Source organism: Phalacrocorax aristotelis, chromosome 5 (genome assembly GCF_949628215.1).
Source record: "Phalacrocorax aristotelis chromosome 5, bGulAri2.1, whole genome shotgun sequence".
Taxonomy (NCBI): domain Eukaryota; kingdom Metazoa; phylum Chordata; class Aves; order Suliformes; family Phalacrocoracidae; genus Phalacrocorax; species Phalacrocorax aristotelis.
Window position 1 is genome coordinate 70,911,573 of NC_134280.1, and position 16,597 is coordinate 70,928,169.

The 16,597-nt window shown below is 58.2% G+C and overlaps 1 protein-coding gene across 1 annotated transcript; it reads right to left on the reverse strand.

The window, feature by feature from the left end:
- Positions 1 to 3,649: 3,649 nt before the first annotated feature.
- LOC142058132 (ras-related and estrogen-regulated growth inhibitor-like) lies at positions 3,650 to 16,319 on the reverse strand. Its single transcript, XM_075095302.1, has 4 exons — positions 16,127 to 16,319; positions 8,095 to 8,151; positions 6,520 to 6,593; positions 3,650 to 5,871 (listed from the first exon to the last, which is right to left on the reverse strand). The coding sequence occupies exons 1-4, from the start codon at positions 16,221 to 16,223 to the stop codon at positions 5,386 to 5,388; spliced, it is 714 nt and encodes a 237-aa protein (XP_074951403.1). The 5' UTR covers positions 16,224 to 16,319; the 3' UTR covers positions 3,650 to 5,385.
- Between the last annotated feature and the right edge of the window lie 278 nt (positions 16,320 to 16,597).

The following is a 16,597-nucleotide window of genomic DNA, read 5'->3' on the forward strand; positions in this document are numbered from 1 at the left end:
ACCCCGCGTCGTGTCCGCCTGAACTGCGAGAAGTTGTTCCCACCCGTTCACAGCCTGCCTGAGCTTTAAGCGCGGTCCCACGTCGAGCAGCAGTTCTTCGGGCAGAGGGTGGGGCTGGGGACAGCACGGAGCACCCCGCAGGTATTCAGCTTCCCCAGATTACCCACGGATGTGCCGCAGCAGCTGTTAAACAGCTGGAAAGTCACAGGCTCTGGCTGCCAACAGGATGGAAACAGCCCCCTTCTACCTCTTGTCCCCCCAACCCCCACCCCAGGCAAAGCCCGACATTTAGAGGGCACCCAGGGTGGCAGGGACTGAGCCCACTTGCCCAACACAATCATAGCACAAGACTCGCCTGAAACTGCTAATTTGGGAGAGAGGAGCCTGTCATGCCAAAGGAAACCACCTTTACTGAGCACGTACCCTCCTGCACCCCCAGACCCAGCACCCGGGAGCCCCCAGGCACCCACGTTGGGCATCTTCAAGCCAGGAAATATTGCAGCACCCAGACCACCTCGATTTTTTGGCTCTGAGCTTAAATCAAAGCAACGCACTAGAGGAAAGGCTGCACTTATTTTGCATGTCTAAAAGCAGCACCTGCTTGGAGGGTGCCACCTGTGGCTCCACTCTCCCCTTCGCCCCCAGGAATCGGTTTGGGGCTGCAGCAAGACCAGATCCACACACTGCTCTTCTAGGTAAAGCCTTCAGAAAGCTCAAGCCCTCCATTTTTCATTAAATTTAAAAAAAGCAAACAACAAACCACCAACACAGATCAAAGGTAAAGGCTGCAGCTGCAAAGAGAAAGCAGCTCCACCCCACAGGCTTATGCTGTGCCCCTTGCTAACAGGTGGTCACATCTCCCACCGAAACCAGCCTTCCCATCCCCACCTAAGCATGGTTTTTTCTTTCCGAGCAAGGCTTTGCCTGCTGGAGTTGAGTCCCAGCCCCTGTAGCTGGCTTAATTTTTGAGGAAGCTCCCCAAAACTGCATGGGGTGCATAAGCAGAGGAGCAGGTACCAAAAGGGCTTGAGCATCAGCGCAAAGAGCTCCCGCCCCATCTCGCTCAGGAGGGCTCAGCCTGAGTACAACACGGGAAAAGTCACACGTACCGATCTGGGCCCACGTGATACGCGTTTTTTCAGTGAAGGCATTTGCAGACGGGGTTAAGGGGAGATATGAGGAACCTCAGCGTGCCCAGGAGCGGCTGGTGGTGTCTGGCAGGAGAGGGAGCTTTTAGGAAGGACATTTCTGTTTTGTTTGCATCTTCCAAGCTTCCCAGAAATCTGGTAAGCAGATTTGCAGCCTACACACTCGCCAAATTAAATCACTGCCCTGGAGATGCCTTTCAGATGATGAGACCAAAGCTCTCCAACTTCTCTCTGTGGAGCCGAGCCATCGCAGCCCAGACATCGGGCTCGAAGGGCTGATGGCCCCCAGGTGCTGCACAACCCTCTGGACACCCACATGTCCCCGGAGGAGGGGCATTTTCCAACAACACACAGGCCCAGAGGGTCAGTACAGGATACCCCGGCTCCATCAGTCTCTCTTTCCTGTGTGGGTTATTAAGCAGCCCTGAAGCCTGGTCCTCCACAAGAGAGGGGTGGTTGGTTTTTTTTTTGAGATCTCCAAGGCAAATGAAATCACAGCCCTCACTCCACACACCGCTGTATTCCACCCCAAAAATCCCCGTAAGTGTTATTTTAACAGCACTGTCCTTCTCAGCGAGGAGGAAGCTACAGGTCATGCATCTCATCAGAGCCAGGCTCTTCCAAGGGGCTGCAAAAGGGAGGTCTAGGCACCTCCTCTTTGGGGACCCAAGTTTAACTCACCTCCCCAAGCACGTTCTGCTCCAAGGACAGCAGAGACCTTCCACTTTTTCTTCTTCTTCCTCCTGTCTTGCTTGAGCCCTGCAGAGCCCCCACCACAGGGGTTTAGGCTGTATTGGGCTGCCCCAATGCATCATCCCCAAGGGCACCTTTAGCCCCTGAGGTCCCATCTGTGTCTCCCCCCCCACCCCCCAAGAGACCACCACAAGGGTGACTCCCCCCACCAAGCCTTTTCCCACCCATCATGGATGTGGCACCCTCAAGACTTTGTACCTGGGAGGAGACACTCCCCCAGGAAAGCCACTAAAGGCTTTCAGTAATTAGCAATTAGCAGCCCTAACAAGCCCCCCGGCCTCTCTGAACGCAGCTGAGCCTGATACGAATGAGGTTTCTTGACAATTATAGCAGGGAAGCAAGGCCAAGCTGCCTCCTGGCCCCAGAGAGGGGGCTGTGGGCTGAAACGGGCAGCAACCGCACTGAGCTTTTGGCTAAAAACCTTTCTGAATTCCTTGTGCTATAAAAAAAGTGCTGGGGTTAATTCAGGACAGTGATCCCTGCTGTGCCGAGCGCTCCTCTATTCCCAGAGGCCAGGAGCGCCAAAGGATGCTGTTCCCGGCAGCTGGCTGTGCTTTCTGCTCACAAGCTGGTCCTCTCTCATTCATCATTTTGAATAATTCATGCTGAATAACGTGGGTTTTTGCTGTGCCCGGAGCTGCACCGACGTAGAGCTCGAGCCAGCAAGGAAATACAGTCCCTTGGACAAGCCTTGGGGACATCAGGGACTTCAGTGATGTGCTCAGGGACACCCAAAGCCTCTGTGTCACGGAGAAAGGCTCGAGCAGATGTCCAGCATCCCAATGATTTTTGATCCCTCTTGAGCTGGGTTGGTGGTGTGGCCACAAGCTGCTGGGTTTGGGGTCAGGGAGTGAGGCCGAAGGCTGCGTCTCCAGCGCTACGGGGCTCTTCTCTCCCCGTCCCGGCGGCTTCGCGGCTGGGCTGGCTCTCAGCTGACCTGGGTCCCTGGCGCGCAGCAGCTGCCGCCAGCTCAGCGCCTCCCGAAAGCCGCCCTTCTCCAGCCATCCCCGAGCAGCCGGGCAGCGAGCACCCACTCCAGCTGCCAGACCACAAAACCTCAAGCCCGGCTCACAGCGTTCAGCTCGCTTGGGAATGCCATAAAAAAACCCCTAAAATTAAAACAAACAATAAAACCCCAGCCCTCGTTTCCCCTTGGCCAGGTCCCCAAGGCTTTAAATCCCCCAGTTTTGCCCTCGCTGTACACTGCGAGCGAACCAGCAGCCCCCAGCAGCATTTCCCACTGCTGGCATTCAGGTTTTTAATTAAGATGCTGGCAAGGAACAGTCCCAAATTGCTCTCTTGGCCCAGCCCCTCAACAGGGTTCCTCTTCACCCCACGGGAGGGATGTGGGTCTATGAACAAAGGTGGGATTTAATGAAACCCTTGGTGAGAAAGCCCTTGGCTAGACGCAAGCAGCGCCAGGAAACACCTCTGGGAGCCATAAGAGGGGAAGGGATGTCCGTGAGAGTTTCGCAGCAGGGAGGGGAGGTGGGATAAGTGCTTTACCCCGGCTGCGAGGCTCCAGGGGAAGCCTCGCTCTATACGCTCCCCCGGCACACATCGCTGCCTTCGCCTTCCCCATTGCTGAGGTGGAGGGAGCCAGGGAGGCACGTGGTGCTGGGGCTCAGGCATAAGGTAGGGAGATGCCCTCCCCCACCGTGCCCCACTTTGCTACACTCTCCCTGACGGGGAAACAGCACGACAGAATAACCCCGTCCCCACGCTCACAGGCACAAGAGCATCGCCTGTGTTTGCTAACTCGGCTTTTATTGTCAGAGGACGCAGCAGCAGGCGACACGATAGGTTGCTACAGGGGGGACACGGGCGTGTTACACCGCAGGTCTTCCCGCACATTCACCTCGAACAGCAACGCAGCGCTCTGCATCAGGAGGGAGAGACACGGTGCTGCAGGGAGAAGATGCCACTGGCTGCAAGCACTGCTCCTTTCTGTGCCTTTGCTGCCCCATCTCTGTGCAAAAAGACAAATTCTCAGGCTGTGGCGATTTTCCCTTTGGGCACAGGGAAATTAATAAGCAGACAAGGGGGTCCCTGCAAGGAGCATCATTTGCACCTCCTGGTATTGGCTCCTTTGCATCCATACTTCAAATTGGCACCCAGCGGTTTTTGCTCGTGCTACGTGCAGCTGAGTTGCAGGGCAAAGGCATTATCAGGAGAAGCTGCCCTGGGAATACTGAAGAAGCGTGATCTTAGCCTAAGGTTTCAACATACATCAGAAATGCAGCCTGTTTGCTTTGCCTCCCCTTGAGGATGGGCTGCCCCGAGCGAGATGGGAACGTAATGTAAGGAGGAGCCTCGGCGAAGGCAGAAACCCCAGCACAGCAGTGAGCACGTGGTGCCTGCAGCCTGAGATGGAGCAGCAACATCTGCTGCCATCGCTGCCCTTTGCCCGGGACTTTATTTACAGTGTTATTAAAGGAGAGCAGCCCAAGGAGCCTGAAATGTTAAAAAAATGGGTCTTTAGAAAAGCCAGGGATTAACAGGCTTTTTTTCCCCCACTGTAAACAGATCTCTGTTTTGCTTTTAAGCATGCCCTTGGTGCCGGCCCGTGAGCACCCTGGGAGGGAGAAGGGCTCCAGCAGAGCTGGGGCCCTGCAGCTCCACTACAGGCAGGGGACGTGGGGGTCTGCCCCTCTGCGAGCCGCTTCAGTTCACAAACCCAGGGGAAAACCGGGATGGAAATGCAGCCCTGGGCTCTGACAGACAGACACTGGTGGCTGCAGATGGGCAAACCGGCTGGCCTGGCTCTTCAGGGAGGGCCACAGCAGAGGCAGAGGGGCAGACAGCCCCCTGCCACCCACCAGCCCACATGCGGGCGGGTCTAGGGGCAGCGAGGGGTGCATGTGGGCAGGGCACCCCCCTCCTGCTCCCTGGAGCGACCGGCCAGGCTGGAAAAGTTTTGAGCAGCCACCACTAAACACAGGGGATTTTACCCACCAGCAACACTGAGCAGCAGAACCGACGGCCGGTTTCCCTGGGACAGGGGTGGCTGATGACAGCCCAGGGGCCAGCGCAAGCCTCAGGGTCACCCCGGCGTGGTGGGTGCGCGCTTCGGGGCACAGACAGACCCAACAAGCTTTCTTAGGGGAGCAGGAAAACCCACACAGACGTGTCTGTGCTGGGTCTGATCCCCGCTGAAACACTTCTGAGGCTGCGAGGGTTGACCCGACGCCACCGAAGTTACCACGAACCACCGTCACTCCTGACTTCAGCCATGCAGGAGGAGGAAGAGGGAGCAAAGGGGTAAGATGAACGTAGAACATCTTCCCTGTTGACGCAAAGCCCATGTGTAAAAGCCTACGGGCTTTAAAAGGCTGTTGGACCCCAATCCCACCCTCCCCACGTCTTAGCCTTGCCCTCCTGGGAGCCAGCCCCACGAGCTGCCCCTCAACCCTGGGGCTGAAGCAGCGGGCTTCAGGGATAACCTGTCCCTCGGTCCCGGCTCTTGCCTCCGCACTGGGGACGCTCACTCGGGGATGTAGTCCCTGAAGGAGTTAAAGCTGAGGCTCCGGCCCGCTGAGTTCAAGGTGGAGCTGGCTTGCATCTTGGGGATCTTCTCCATCAGCTTCGACACCGTCCTCCTCTTGAAGGAACCCGGGGAGAAATGCCCCTGTCTCATGAGCTCCTGGTAGAGGCTGTTGAACACTGCCACGGTCTCTTCATAGCTGTCCCGGGTGGAGATCTCGTAGAAAGGAAGCTTCAAGGCTTTCGAGAGGTTTTCACCATCCTCCGTGGACACCATCCTGTCGAACTGCAAGTCCTTCTTGTTGCCCACGATGACCACAGGGGGCTGCTCGCTCCCGCTGCTCCGCTTGGGGCTCGAGTGGATGTGGTTGATGAGGAAACACAGCCGCATGACCTCGTCAAAGCTGCACCTGTCTGTCACCGAGTAGACCACAGCGAAGCCATCGCCCCACTTGATCTTCTCCTCTATCTGCAGGGAATCCTCCTCCTGGAGGGCAGACAAGCTCGTATAAACACCAGAAGCCCCAACACCTCTTAAAAACCGACGCTGCTGGTTGCAGCCTAGAAAACCTCCCAAGGGGGCCCGTCACCATCTCCCTGAAGGTTTTTGGCCGTGGGCTTGCAGGCAGCAGCAATGTGCAAAGCATCACAGGTAGCCCGGGGCAGGAATTTGATGGGTTGGGCAAAATGACAGATGAAGCCTGCAATCAGCCCCGTCCTGATGTGGGCGGGGGGAGAGTTAGCGCTGCTAAAGCGGGGACACAAAGGTAGGGCTGTTGCTAGCCAGGAAGCCAGCATAGGGCTCTCCATCGCCCGCAGTCCTTGTGCTTGGTGGCTCCTCTGGCCCAGCACCCTCCTGCTCCCTTGAGCTGTCTCCCTGCCATCAGGATGCTCCACCGACACGGGGAGCAGGGCTGTGCCACACAGCACGAAGCGGAAAGGGAAATATTTAGCTGAAGCCACACTGTAATTGACGTTAGAGAGACATAAATTCTCCAAAACTTCCTTTCTGATCAGTGTTTTGGACACAACAGATTAAAGCTGGTGGAAGAGCAGGGATTGCCTTCAGCGGCAAGTCGCACTTCTGCCATGGTGTTTTCCAGGGTCAGCCAGCTGTGAAACGGTGTGAGCTCACCTGTCCTGCTGTATCGAGGATCTCGAAGTGCACCATCTCCCCATCGATGACAGCCATGTGTCTGTAGATCATTTCTGGAGGAGGACAGACAGAAAAGTGTGGGTGAGGGAAGCCCCCGGGGTAGCAAATGACAGCTGAGGTGGCCTCAGTGCAAGCCATGCCAGAGGAGTCAATTCTCACCCGCTGCCACCTGCAGCCTGTGTGGCCTCTGTTTGGAGTCCACCTCTTGAACTGGTCCTCAGCCTGTCTCCCACACCTGGGAAGGGGCAGCCCTGCGCCCAAAGCAGAGACCCTCAGCCAGCACGCGGCTGGCTTTCGCCTTGCTGGAAATAAAGTGGCAAGGGTGACGGAAGCACTGGAGCAAAAAGGGGTCACGGAGGGATGCTTCTGCAAAGGAAGAGGGGCTCAGCAGGAGGGTATGAAAAGCTGGGTTTTGTTTTGAGACCCTGCTCATGCTCCTACCGGAGCCCTTTGCCCAGCGGGCGTTGAACTCCTGCTCCGAAGCGGCAGGGGAGCGGCTCCTTTCTAACCAAGCAATAAAAGCAGCGGCGAGGTGTGCATCTGGGCAGCTCTTCCAGCACAAAAACCACTCTGAGCTTCACTAATGTCATCAGGCAATAAAACCAGCTGGCACTCTGCTTAGCAACCGCTCTGGGCGCAGCATGCTCGACGGGACGCCTCGTTCCGTGCAGATGGAGCACCTCGGTCACGCCGGGGCTCGTGTGCCACCGCACGCTGGGGCGCAAGCCCTCTTGGCCTGGCTGTCTATGGGATAAACCAGGCACCTTCCCCCTCCTCCGACACGGGGGAGCACCGGGTACGCTCACCGTATGCTCTCCGTATTTTATCCCATCATACGGAGTGAGCCCAACAGGAGGAAGAAGCAGCAGGCAGAGAGGAAAAAGAAATCGCACTCCTGGGGGGCGGGAAAAGCCATCGCTCACCATAGCAAGTGAGGAGCAGGGATGTAAAGCACAGACGGGGCAACGGCAGGGTTGTTTTTCAAACCAAGCTTTTCCCTTGGGTCCCCTGTGAACCAGCTGGGTTAGAGCAACACAGAGACTTCCAAAATCTCCCAGCGTAGCGGGTGACGGCAGGGGTTAGGCAGAAGGATGCACAGCCAGCGACCGGTCATTTCTGGGATACTTTGGCAGGGATGTGACTTCAGTGCCCAAAAACCTCAGACCCAAATGCAAAACAAACCCCTCTACAAGTCAGGGAAGCACTAGCCACTGCTCCAGTGGCTTAGATACCTCCTTCCCCTTAAAAGCCACCTCCTAGCAAATTGCCCAAGGATGACAAAGCGCGCTGCACTGCCTCACGCGATGCCAGCTGCTCGCCCCAACAGATTTTGCCTTAACAAAACAGAAAAGGAAGAAGGGATGCAAGAGCCAGGCAGGTGCCACAATATCTGGTGGCTCTGACCGCTGCCAGTCTGGTCAAGGAGGAAGAGGAACAAACACAGTGAGTTTGGGAGCAGAGTCAGCTCTGCCGGGCGCGGCACTGGGTGCACCAGAGTCTCCAGGCTGAGCCAGTGGCAGCAGCAAAAGCAACAAGAAAAAGGACTTTACCTACCTAGAGTTGGGTCGTAGTCCCCAATGAACCTCCTGGTGATGAATCTTACAGTCAGTGCTGTAAAAAAAACCCACAACAAACCCAGTTATAATTGTCAGATCAACCTGCAGAGAAACGTTGGCTGGTTGAGGCTAGAGGGATGGAGCAAAGGCCTGCCAGCCTCACGGGAAGGTGCCCGTGTGGGCACCAGGAGAAGACACCCCAGCAGCGATGTTGCAAACCCGGCGCCGTGAGGACCAGGTTATCACAGGGTTGGGAAAAGTGTCTTCAAAGGCGCCCAAGTAGGCTGGGTCACCGCCACAGGCTGGCTGGGGTTGCCCTGTGAGCACCAGAGAAGACTACAGTAAAGCAGCAAATTGCCAGATCTTGGTGGCGAAAGGTGAGGGTGAGGCAGACTGGGAGAGGATCACGGTTGCCCAGGTGGCTGCCTTGGACCAAGATTGCTACAAGCCCCCTTTTCTCCCTGCAGAGTGCTCAGATGATGGCACAGCCCCATGCAGGCTGTCCTCTGCTTTGCTTCACCCCGGGGGCAATGTGGGAAGAGTGGGCCAGGACGGGCCGGAGGCCACCCGGGCTGACAGCTCGCACCTCGCCTCTCCTATGCAGCCTGAAAAATTGGAGCTTGTAGACATTGGCATTTCAAAACAACCTCATTGCAGCCCTAGGAAAAGGCTAGATGGTTTTTGCATGTTCTTTGCAAGCAGTTGTATCAAGGACCAAAACCCAATGCACGACAGGATGCCCCAGGCAGAGGAGGAGGTCTCTGCCCAGCTCCATGAGCAACATACCAGGCACCTCTGCCCAAAGCTGCCTGCTCGTTGTCAGCCCCAAAACACCTGTCACGTCAATGAAATGCAGCCCAACAGCAATGGAAAGCACCGACGGCCCCCACAAGACCGGCTAACCCGATCTCTCGCCTTGCCAGAGCAACCTCTCCTGCTGCTGCCAGAAATGTCCTTCCAGGTCGCACGGACGCGGCAGCTCGGGAGCCCCAAAAGCGGCAGCCAGGGGCGGTTGGGCTCCGCAGGAGGCGGCCGAGACCGCAGGCGTTTCACCGTGCTCGGCAGACGGCGAAGCCGCGCCGCAGGAGCGCACCCAGACGTGCAGGCGAAAGGCGGCTCCTCGCGCGTGGAATTCACTTTCCTGCACAGTTGGGGTTGGTAAATAGCATTTTCTGGCCTTGACCCTGCAAAGATTTATGCACGTGCTTAAGTTTTATGCCAGGTGAGTGATCCCCTCAGTGGCCGCCAGCCAACCGCTTTCCAATGGCGAACTCAACACGGGGGCAAGTCGGTGCTGGGCCAGGCTCTCCCTCTGTATCAGCGTCACTGACGGTACGACCGCCTGGATGGGTCTCATGAATTTCAGCAGTGTTTGTTTAACCTGACCCAGGCGCACCGCACGGAGAAAGGGAGGCCGTTGGCACCAAATCTCATGAAATTCATCAAAAGGCCAAAGTCGGGGGAACACAGAGCACGGCAAACCGGGAGGTCCTCCTCATACGCCAGCCATGTATTGCAGCACAAGCAGTCCTGGAAAGGCACCCGGCAGCATTAGGAGCCGGCGGAGCAGGAGCTGAGCAGGTGCCCCAAGGACCAGCCCACCCTGGGCCGACACATCACCTCCCTACCGTGCCTGCGCCTGGGAATTCACACCCCCAGCGCTTGGTGCTGGTTGATGCTGGGCACAAGCGGGGACCGCTGACTCTGTTTCACCCTTCCAAGGAGTCCTGCTCCCCAGCAGCTCTCCACTGTGCAGGGGGACAAAGCACCCCCCCGCCACAAAAACACCCCTGCCCCTTCTGTCTGCTGGCACAGCATCAACCCGGGCATCAATTCATTTGGCCCAATTTTTCCTGCTTGCAAGAACAAGGAAAGGCAGGAACAGCCTCAGCACGGCAATGCGGGCAATGAAACCTCTCGTATCCAATTACCGCATCTCCCTGCACCAGAGGCCGGGAGATGCGAAGCCAGAATTACACTCTAGTGTGAGGCTGGGTGAGGTCTGCTGATGCTGGAGGCTTGCCCGATAGCTCCATCAAACATGGCAAGGGCTGTCTGCTCGCTGGGGAAAAGCACTGCCTCTCATCATCTCTCTCCATCCAGCCAGGCTGAAGGAGACAGACCTCAGCTCCAGAGCAAGGGCTTGTTTCAGGTGGGCAGGTTCTCTGGGGACTGGAAAAAACAAAACAAAACAAAAAGACTCCTTAGATTTTCCCGTAAGGGGCAGCAAAAGCTTTGCCGTAGTGCAAGGTCTCTAGATGGGTATTTCCAGCAATGGGGACAGCAGACAGGGCTGAGGCTCAGCTGGCAAATAGCCAGGAATGGGAAAACGGGGAAAAAGCAAAGGCTTTCTAAGTAACGAAGCAATTTGGAGGTGCTGAAAATCCTGCTGCTCTGAGCAGGGCAAGGAGGCAGCCAGAGCGTACCTGTCACTCCTGCTAACAGAGCATCAAGCTTTGCTAATCATCCCCGATGTGGCCAAAGGGCCACAAAAATGCATCTGCCCCTGCCCTGATAAGTGCTGGGTTTTATCACGCTCTCCTGCTCCAGAGCCGGCACACAGGGAAGCCTTCCCTGGCACCGCAGCAGCCCCGGGGGCCAAGGCAGGACCATTGCGGTCCCCATGCCAGCACCCTGGATGGCACGGGGAGGTGACTAGAGGAGAGTGGGATGCGTGAAAATGGGAAGAAGCAGGTGAGATGCTACCAAGCCCTTGGAGAGATGCTACCAAGCCCTTGGAGAGATGCTACCAAGCCGGCTTAATTTCAGGAAGAGCACGGCGAGGCTAGCAGCACCCCAAGGGTGGACGCAGGAACGCGGTGCTGAAGAGCTGGCCAGAGACATGGTTTTACTTTGAAGCAAAGCCAAAATACTTTTTACTTGACTTTTCACACCTGCAGCCTCAAGCACCCCCTAGAAAAGCCCCGGGAGAGCTGCGAGGAGGCTGTGCTGCTCGGGCTGAAGCGGGGGTACTGGAGAGGCGAGGAGGAGCAGGTGGTGCCATCAATGTACCAGCGGCGCAGAAGTTGCCTCCAAGCCTACACCAGGCACTTACGCAAGAGAACTCCTTTGCCCAGCAAGGGAAAACCATGGCTTGGAGGCTGCAATTGCAGAGCATGAGTGGTCTCACTCCTGGGCTTTCACAGAGGAGGAGGAACAACAGCAAAGCTGAGGTGCTGTTCAGCCGCGCACGGAGCAAGGGCATGCCGTGCAGAGCCCGCGGTGGCTTGCCGAAACAGGTCACCTCGTCCAGGATGGGATAATTACAGGGTGGCGGGGGTTTGGTACAGACCAGCGGCCGCCCAGCGGAGGCGGGTGGGGATGTGGCTGCACGCCGGGGCTGCGGGTTTGCAGCTCGGCTCAGACCGAGGAGAAACTCTGCAGCTCCGGCTGCCGGGGGGTTAATTCAGGAGCAGCCCTGTAACGGCAGCGCTACGGGAACCCGGCTCTGGGTCACGGAGCTGGAAAAGCAACAGAGCAAACACAACGGGAGATTCAAACGTTACACCTCCTCTGCTCAGAAAACACCAAAGGAGGCGGTGCAAGATCCAGTCCCTGAAGGTCCCCGGCACTGAAGGAGCTTCCACATCAGCGGGAGAAGTGACCAGTCTGGAAACGAGATCACCGCAGGTGACCAACTGCATCTCCTGAGATCCCTTCTGCTGGCAAATGACCCTCAGCCAAGCACAAAGGCTTATTTTTCTACTCGCCTTCACCTCCATCCCCACCCTCCAGAATATCTTTCTGCAGGGAATTGCCTTTAGGATGTGACAGGGTGGACTTGGAAAGCACTGGCATCTCTGAAAGCAGCTCCCCCGCCCTTGCAGAGCGAACAAGCTTTCCTCTCGCCCTCGGATCTTCCCTACAGAGCTGCGTTTCAGGGAGAAAAGTCAGCAGCAGCACAAACACCCTCTCAGATGTTGTTCCAGGAATGTCTTGCTCTTTGCCTTTGGAAAGAGTGAGGCAGCACAACCAATCTTCACACTTGGTCCTTGAGGTCCAAGCTAATTCAAACGACCCTCCGGGCTGCCTTGGTGCTCAGGAGCCAATCCACGTGCCTGGTGCTGCAGATACACCGGTTCAAAGCAAAACCCTCCACGTGGCATTCTGTATGTAACACCTTTCCAACAGGGCTGCTTTGAAAATGCACCGTCGATGCCTGGATGTGATTTTCTGGTGTGGACAGAGAAGCCCGTGGTTCGGAGGCTGAAGGGAGCACAGGAGCACGGCTAATGGAAGTGATGATTAAGCCCTTCAAGGTGTCAGTGACGGTAATGGGTATGGACAGGCTGTGCAGGGACATCAGCAAAAGGCAGCGGAGAGGCTGAGAGCTGGCTTGGAAAGGCAACAGCAGTGGAAAGTGAAATTGGTGGAAAATGAGTGGGGATGAGGAAAAAAAAAACCCAGGAAGAGCAAGGCAGGAGCGCAGAGCCCAGAAGGGACAGGATGGAGGAGCTGTGCACCAGGCATCAGCACAGCAGAGGAAGGAAACGGAGCAGGAGTGCAAAGGGACAATAAGCCTCACCAAACCCAGGGTACTGTATTAAACCCCCTCAAAAATACAAGACGTTGATGAAAAGCTAACACCAAGCAGGACTGATGCACTCCCACACCGAGCTTGCTTTCCCCATGTGATTCAAGGCAGTTTGTCCCAGCCAGCCATCGGCAAATGGTCTCCACGTCTTGCCCCTGCACACTCACACTGTGCCGGTCAGGAGCTGTGTGTTTGCCCTGGGAGTGGGGCTTCCCACCCGAGCCGGGCTTTGTGCTTCTTCAGCCCCAGCATCCCTGCCCCAAGCAGCTTCTCCTGCCCTCCTACACCTGCCCGGCTCCTGCTTGGGGGATTCACCATCCTCTCACCTTCCCAGCCATCTCTGGGCTTCAAACTCTGCCCATCAGAGAAGGGATTTGATGGAAGGAGCATCTAATTTAGCAAATCTGCTCTGCAGAGGTAACCAAGGATCCCGCAGGAGGCACTTATCAGCATCTTCAAAGAGGCGACCAAATTATCAGGGGGAGAGCAAGACAAGTCAGACTCGATTTCTAGAAAGCACCTGATTCTGTGTCATATGTTAGGCAGCCACCCAAAGCCGGGGCGCATGGTGTTGTACGAGAACAGGAGACAATTAAATTGATTAAAAACTGGCTGGAGCGCAAGAACACACGGGAAGCTGCCAATCGGAAGAAGTGGATGCAGGCACAGCGGCGTCAGCACATCCATGCAGCCTTATAAGGAATTTTTATTTCCTCATCTTGAACATAAATAACCTCAGAAAGGGCTCTCCTTGGAAAGCCCCAAAGCTGAAAGGGTTAATTTTATATTTCATTTGGTCTCTAGGAACAACCACGGGATGGTTTGATGCGCAATTAACTTGCCTTTGCGGGGAGTGGCTGGGTACCTCCCGGGCTGCATCGAGCCCTGTGCGCCCACGTGCTGCTCTGTTTATGCTGCTGCATAACACATCTCTCTTGCGCGCGTAACGGCTTACAGCAGCAATTCATCTTCCATTCGTGTTTTGTAAGCAGAGCTTTCCTCTGAAGTATGGCAAAGTTTACACTGGCGAGCATCAACAGCAGAAGACAGAAGATAATGCAAGCTCTGGCTGGGCTGGATTTACAGCCTCCTGCAGGTGATTTACACAGCCCGGGCCAAACCTTTAAACTACCGACGGGGTTCAGCCACAGGTCTGCACCCAAACCTGTCCCCGCCTGGAGGATCTGGGACCTCGGATCACCGGATCGTGAAGATCTCCAAACTGCTCCAAAGAATCAAACCCTTTTGCTGGTAACTGAAGGGTTTTTCTCCCTTTTGCAGCTGTCTGGATTTTAATTGCCCTTTGGATTGTTCACACACCTCGGCCCCCTCAGCTCTCCCAGCCTGGCTTCTGCTTCCCAAAGGGGTGGATGCCAACAGCTCACCTGGGTGATGCTCTGGCATGGGGTCCACTCACACCCTGCCAGGACCGGGAGCTTGGCAGCTGAGGGATGGGTTTGGATGAAACCCACCTTCACCCTCCCCTGCTTCCCCTCCCCAAAACAGGGGATCCCCACGCATCGCAGCCCTTCCTCTCCCAGCCAGCTCGGGCAGCCCTGCCTCTCCCCAGCCTGGGGGACCAGCACCCCGCCGCCTCCCGCAGCCCATCCTCCCCAGCCCCCCGTGAGCTCTGGCGATGATGCTGATGGTTTTGACTCCTTCATCATGCGCCAGGTCCCTCAGGCCAGATGCTCACGGGCCATTACCCAGGGTGTTAACCGCTCCACCGGGCAGGGGAAAGCACTCACCGTCTGGCGCAGGGGCTCGCAGACAGTGGGACCCGGCAGCTCGGGCAGAGCACCCAGTGAAGATGACACGCTATCCCTTTGCTGGAGAGGCCATGCAGGACAGCACCCAGGGCGGCAGGGAGAGACCTGCGTCAGGGTGCCTGCCATTCCCAGGGGCCGCTCTCGATTCCTGGCACGGTCCGGCTCTCCTTTGCACGAGCCTGGTATCGATTGCCTCCCTCTGCCCAGATTTCACGGCCTGTGTTACTGTCACAGCCCAAGAGGACAGCAAAAAAGCGCTGCTGAAGGGCACGAGGGCTGCAGGCACCCCCGGAGCTGAGCCGACACGAGGCAGACCCTGCAGATCAGCCCTGCATGATATCCAGCCGTTCCGTGGCAGCCACCGAGAAGGGCACCGAGGCTGAACCCAGCTGGAGGAACCTTTAAAGGCCCTTGGTGGGCTCCCATCCTATGGAGGAGGCACAACAGCCTCGTGCTTGCTCGCAGGAGGGGCCCAAAGCTGCCAGGCGCCCACTCCGCGCCAGATGCAATCAATGCCGGGGGGGGGAAGCGCGTATGGGCAGGCTGGGGTAGGGGGCGAGCCAAAGCGCTTCGTACTCTTTGTACAGCCATCGCTCACGGCTCCATCTGCTTGCAGGGACCTCGAGGCCAACTACCACCCAGGGACCCCCCCGCCCCGGTGCTCTGGGTACACCCAGAGCTGGGCCCCGTTCCTGCGCCAGGCTGCTAATTGAGAGCTGGGAGTTGCCTCCTTTAATTTAATCAGGGAAATCATGATCTTTCGCTAACGCTGGGCAAGAGGAACTCGCTTGCCAGCCAGGCACGAGGCTGGCCGGTTACTGTATATGGAAACGCAACTTCAGCGGCACCAACAGCCAAAGCCCCTGGCCGCGAGCCAGGCGGAGGTGCCACCGCTGCAGCGTATTTAAAGGTTATGCCTTTTCCGGAGCGGTGAGCCAGCAGGCCATTGCCCTGTGCCCAAGGTCACAGCAGCCCCGGCCGCGTCCCCCCGAGCTCTGCGTGCCTCGCTGCTCCCCTGCCCCGCTGCAATGGCACCAACGCAGACGCGGGCGGACACGCACCTTCCCTTGCCAGCGGCCGGCACCGCCTGAGCCCGCTCCCGCACGCCGGGTGCTGCGCAGAAACGGAGCCGAGGATGCCTTCGCCCCCGGGTGCTCGTGGCCCGGGACAGGGGAGCGGGAAGGGGTGGGAAGATGATCCCCGGGCAGGCGTGGGGGTGAAGGAGCGAGCTCAGGTGCTCCCGGCTCAGCATCCCAAATCCCCACGCCGGCAGCTGCGGACGGAGAGCGCTGAGCAAAGTGCAGGGAAAGGGAGTTTTCCTGAAGGAAAACTAAGCGCAGCGCTGTAACTCGAGGGTCTGCAAACCCCACTCCCTTTGCTAAAACAAGCCGCAAACGCCTAGGACGCGCTACAGCTCGAACCTGAGCTCGGCTCTCGGTCCTGGAAGCTCCCACGCTCGGCACCGTCCCACCCTGACCCGCAGCCCTGGGGACCCCTTCGGCACCGAGACCCCGCTCGGGCCGAGCCCTGGCTGCTGAAGCCCGACGGGGGGGAACTCGGGTGCCGCCTGCCTGAGCCTGCCGCCCGGCCCCGCTGCACCCCCGGGGGCCCCGACCCCTCTTCCCGGGGGCGGAGACCCGCGGCCGCGGGGGGGATGCGGGGGGATACGGCCGGGATGCCGGGGGTGCAGGAGGGATGCGGGGGGATGCCGGGGAGCCCCGTCCTACCTGTCTTGCCCACGGCGCTCTGCCCCAGCACGACGAGGCGCAGGGTCCGGGCCGGGCTGAGGCTCACGGAGCGGCGCAGGGGCCGCGGGAAGCTCATGCCGGGGCCGGGGGGCTGCGGGGGGCTCCGCCGCGCTCCCCGCTCCGCCGGGCGCTGCGCCGCCGGCTCCGCCCCGAGGGCCGGGCCGGGCTCAGCCCCTGGGCTCGGTGCAGGCGGTCCCCAAGCGGTGCCCACCTCCTCTTCCTCCTCCTCCTCCTCCTCCTCCTCCTCCCCCCCCAGCCGAGGGGTGGTGCCCCCAGGTCAGGCAGCCGAGGTGCCGCTGCCTCGCCCCGGACGCCGGCGGTGCCGGGAGAGGGGCGCTCCGGGCCCCCCGCCTCGGTTTCCCCGCACACAAGCAGCTCCGGGGGGCTCTCGCTGGGACCCTTGGCCAAACGAAAGGCAGCTGCTCACCTAAAAGGGGGCAAAGCGGAGAA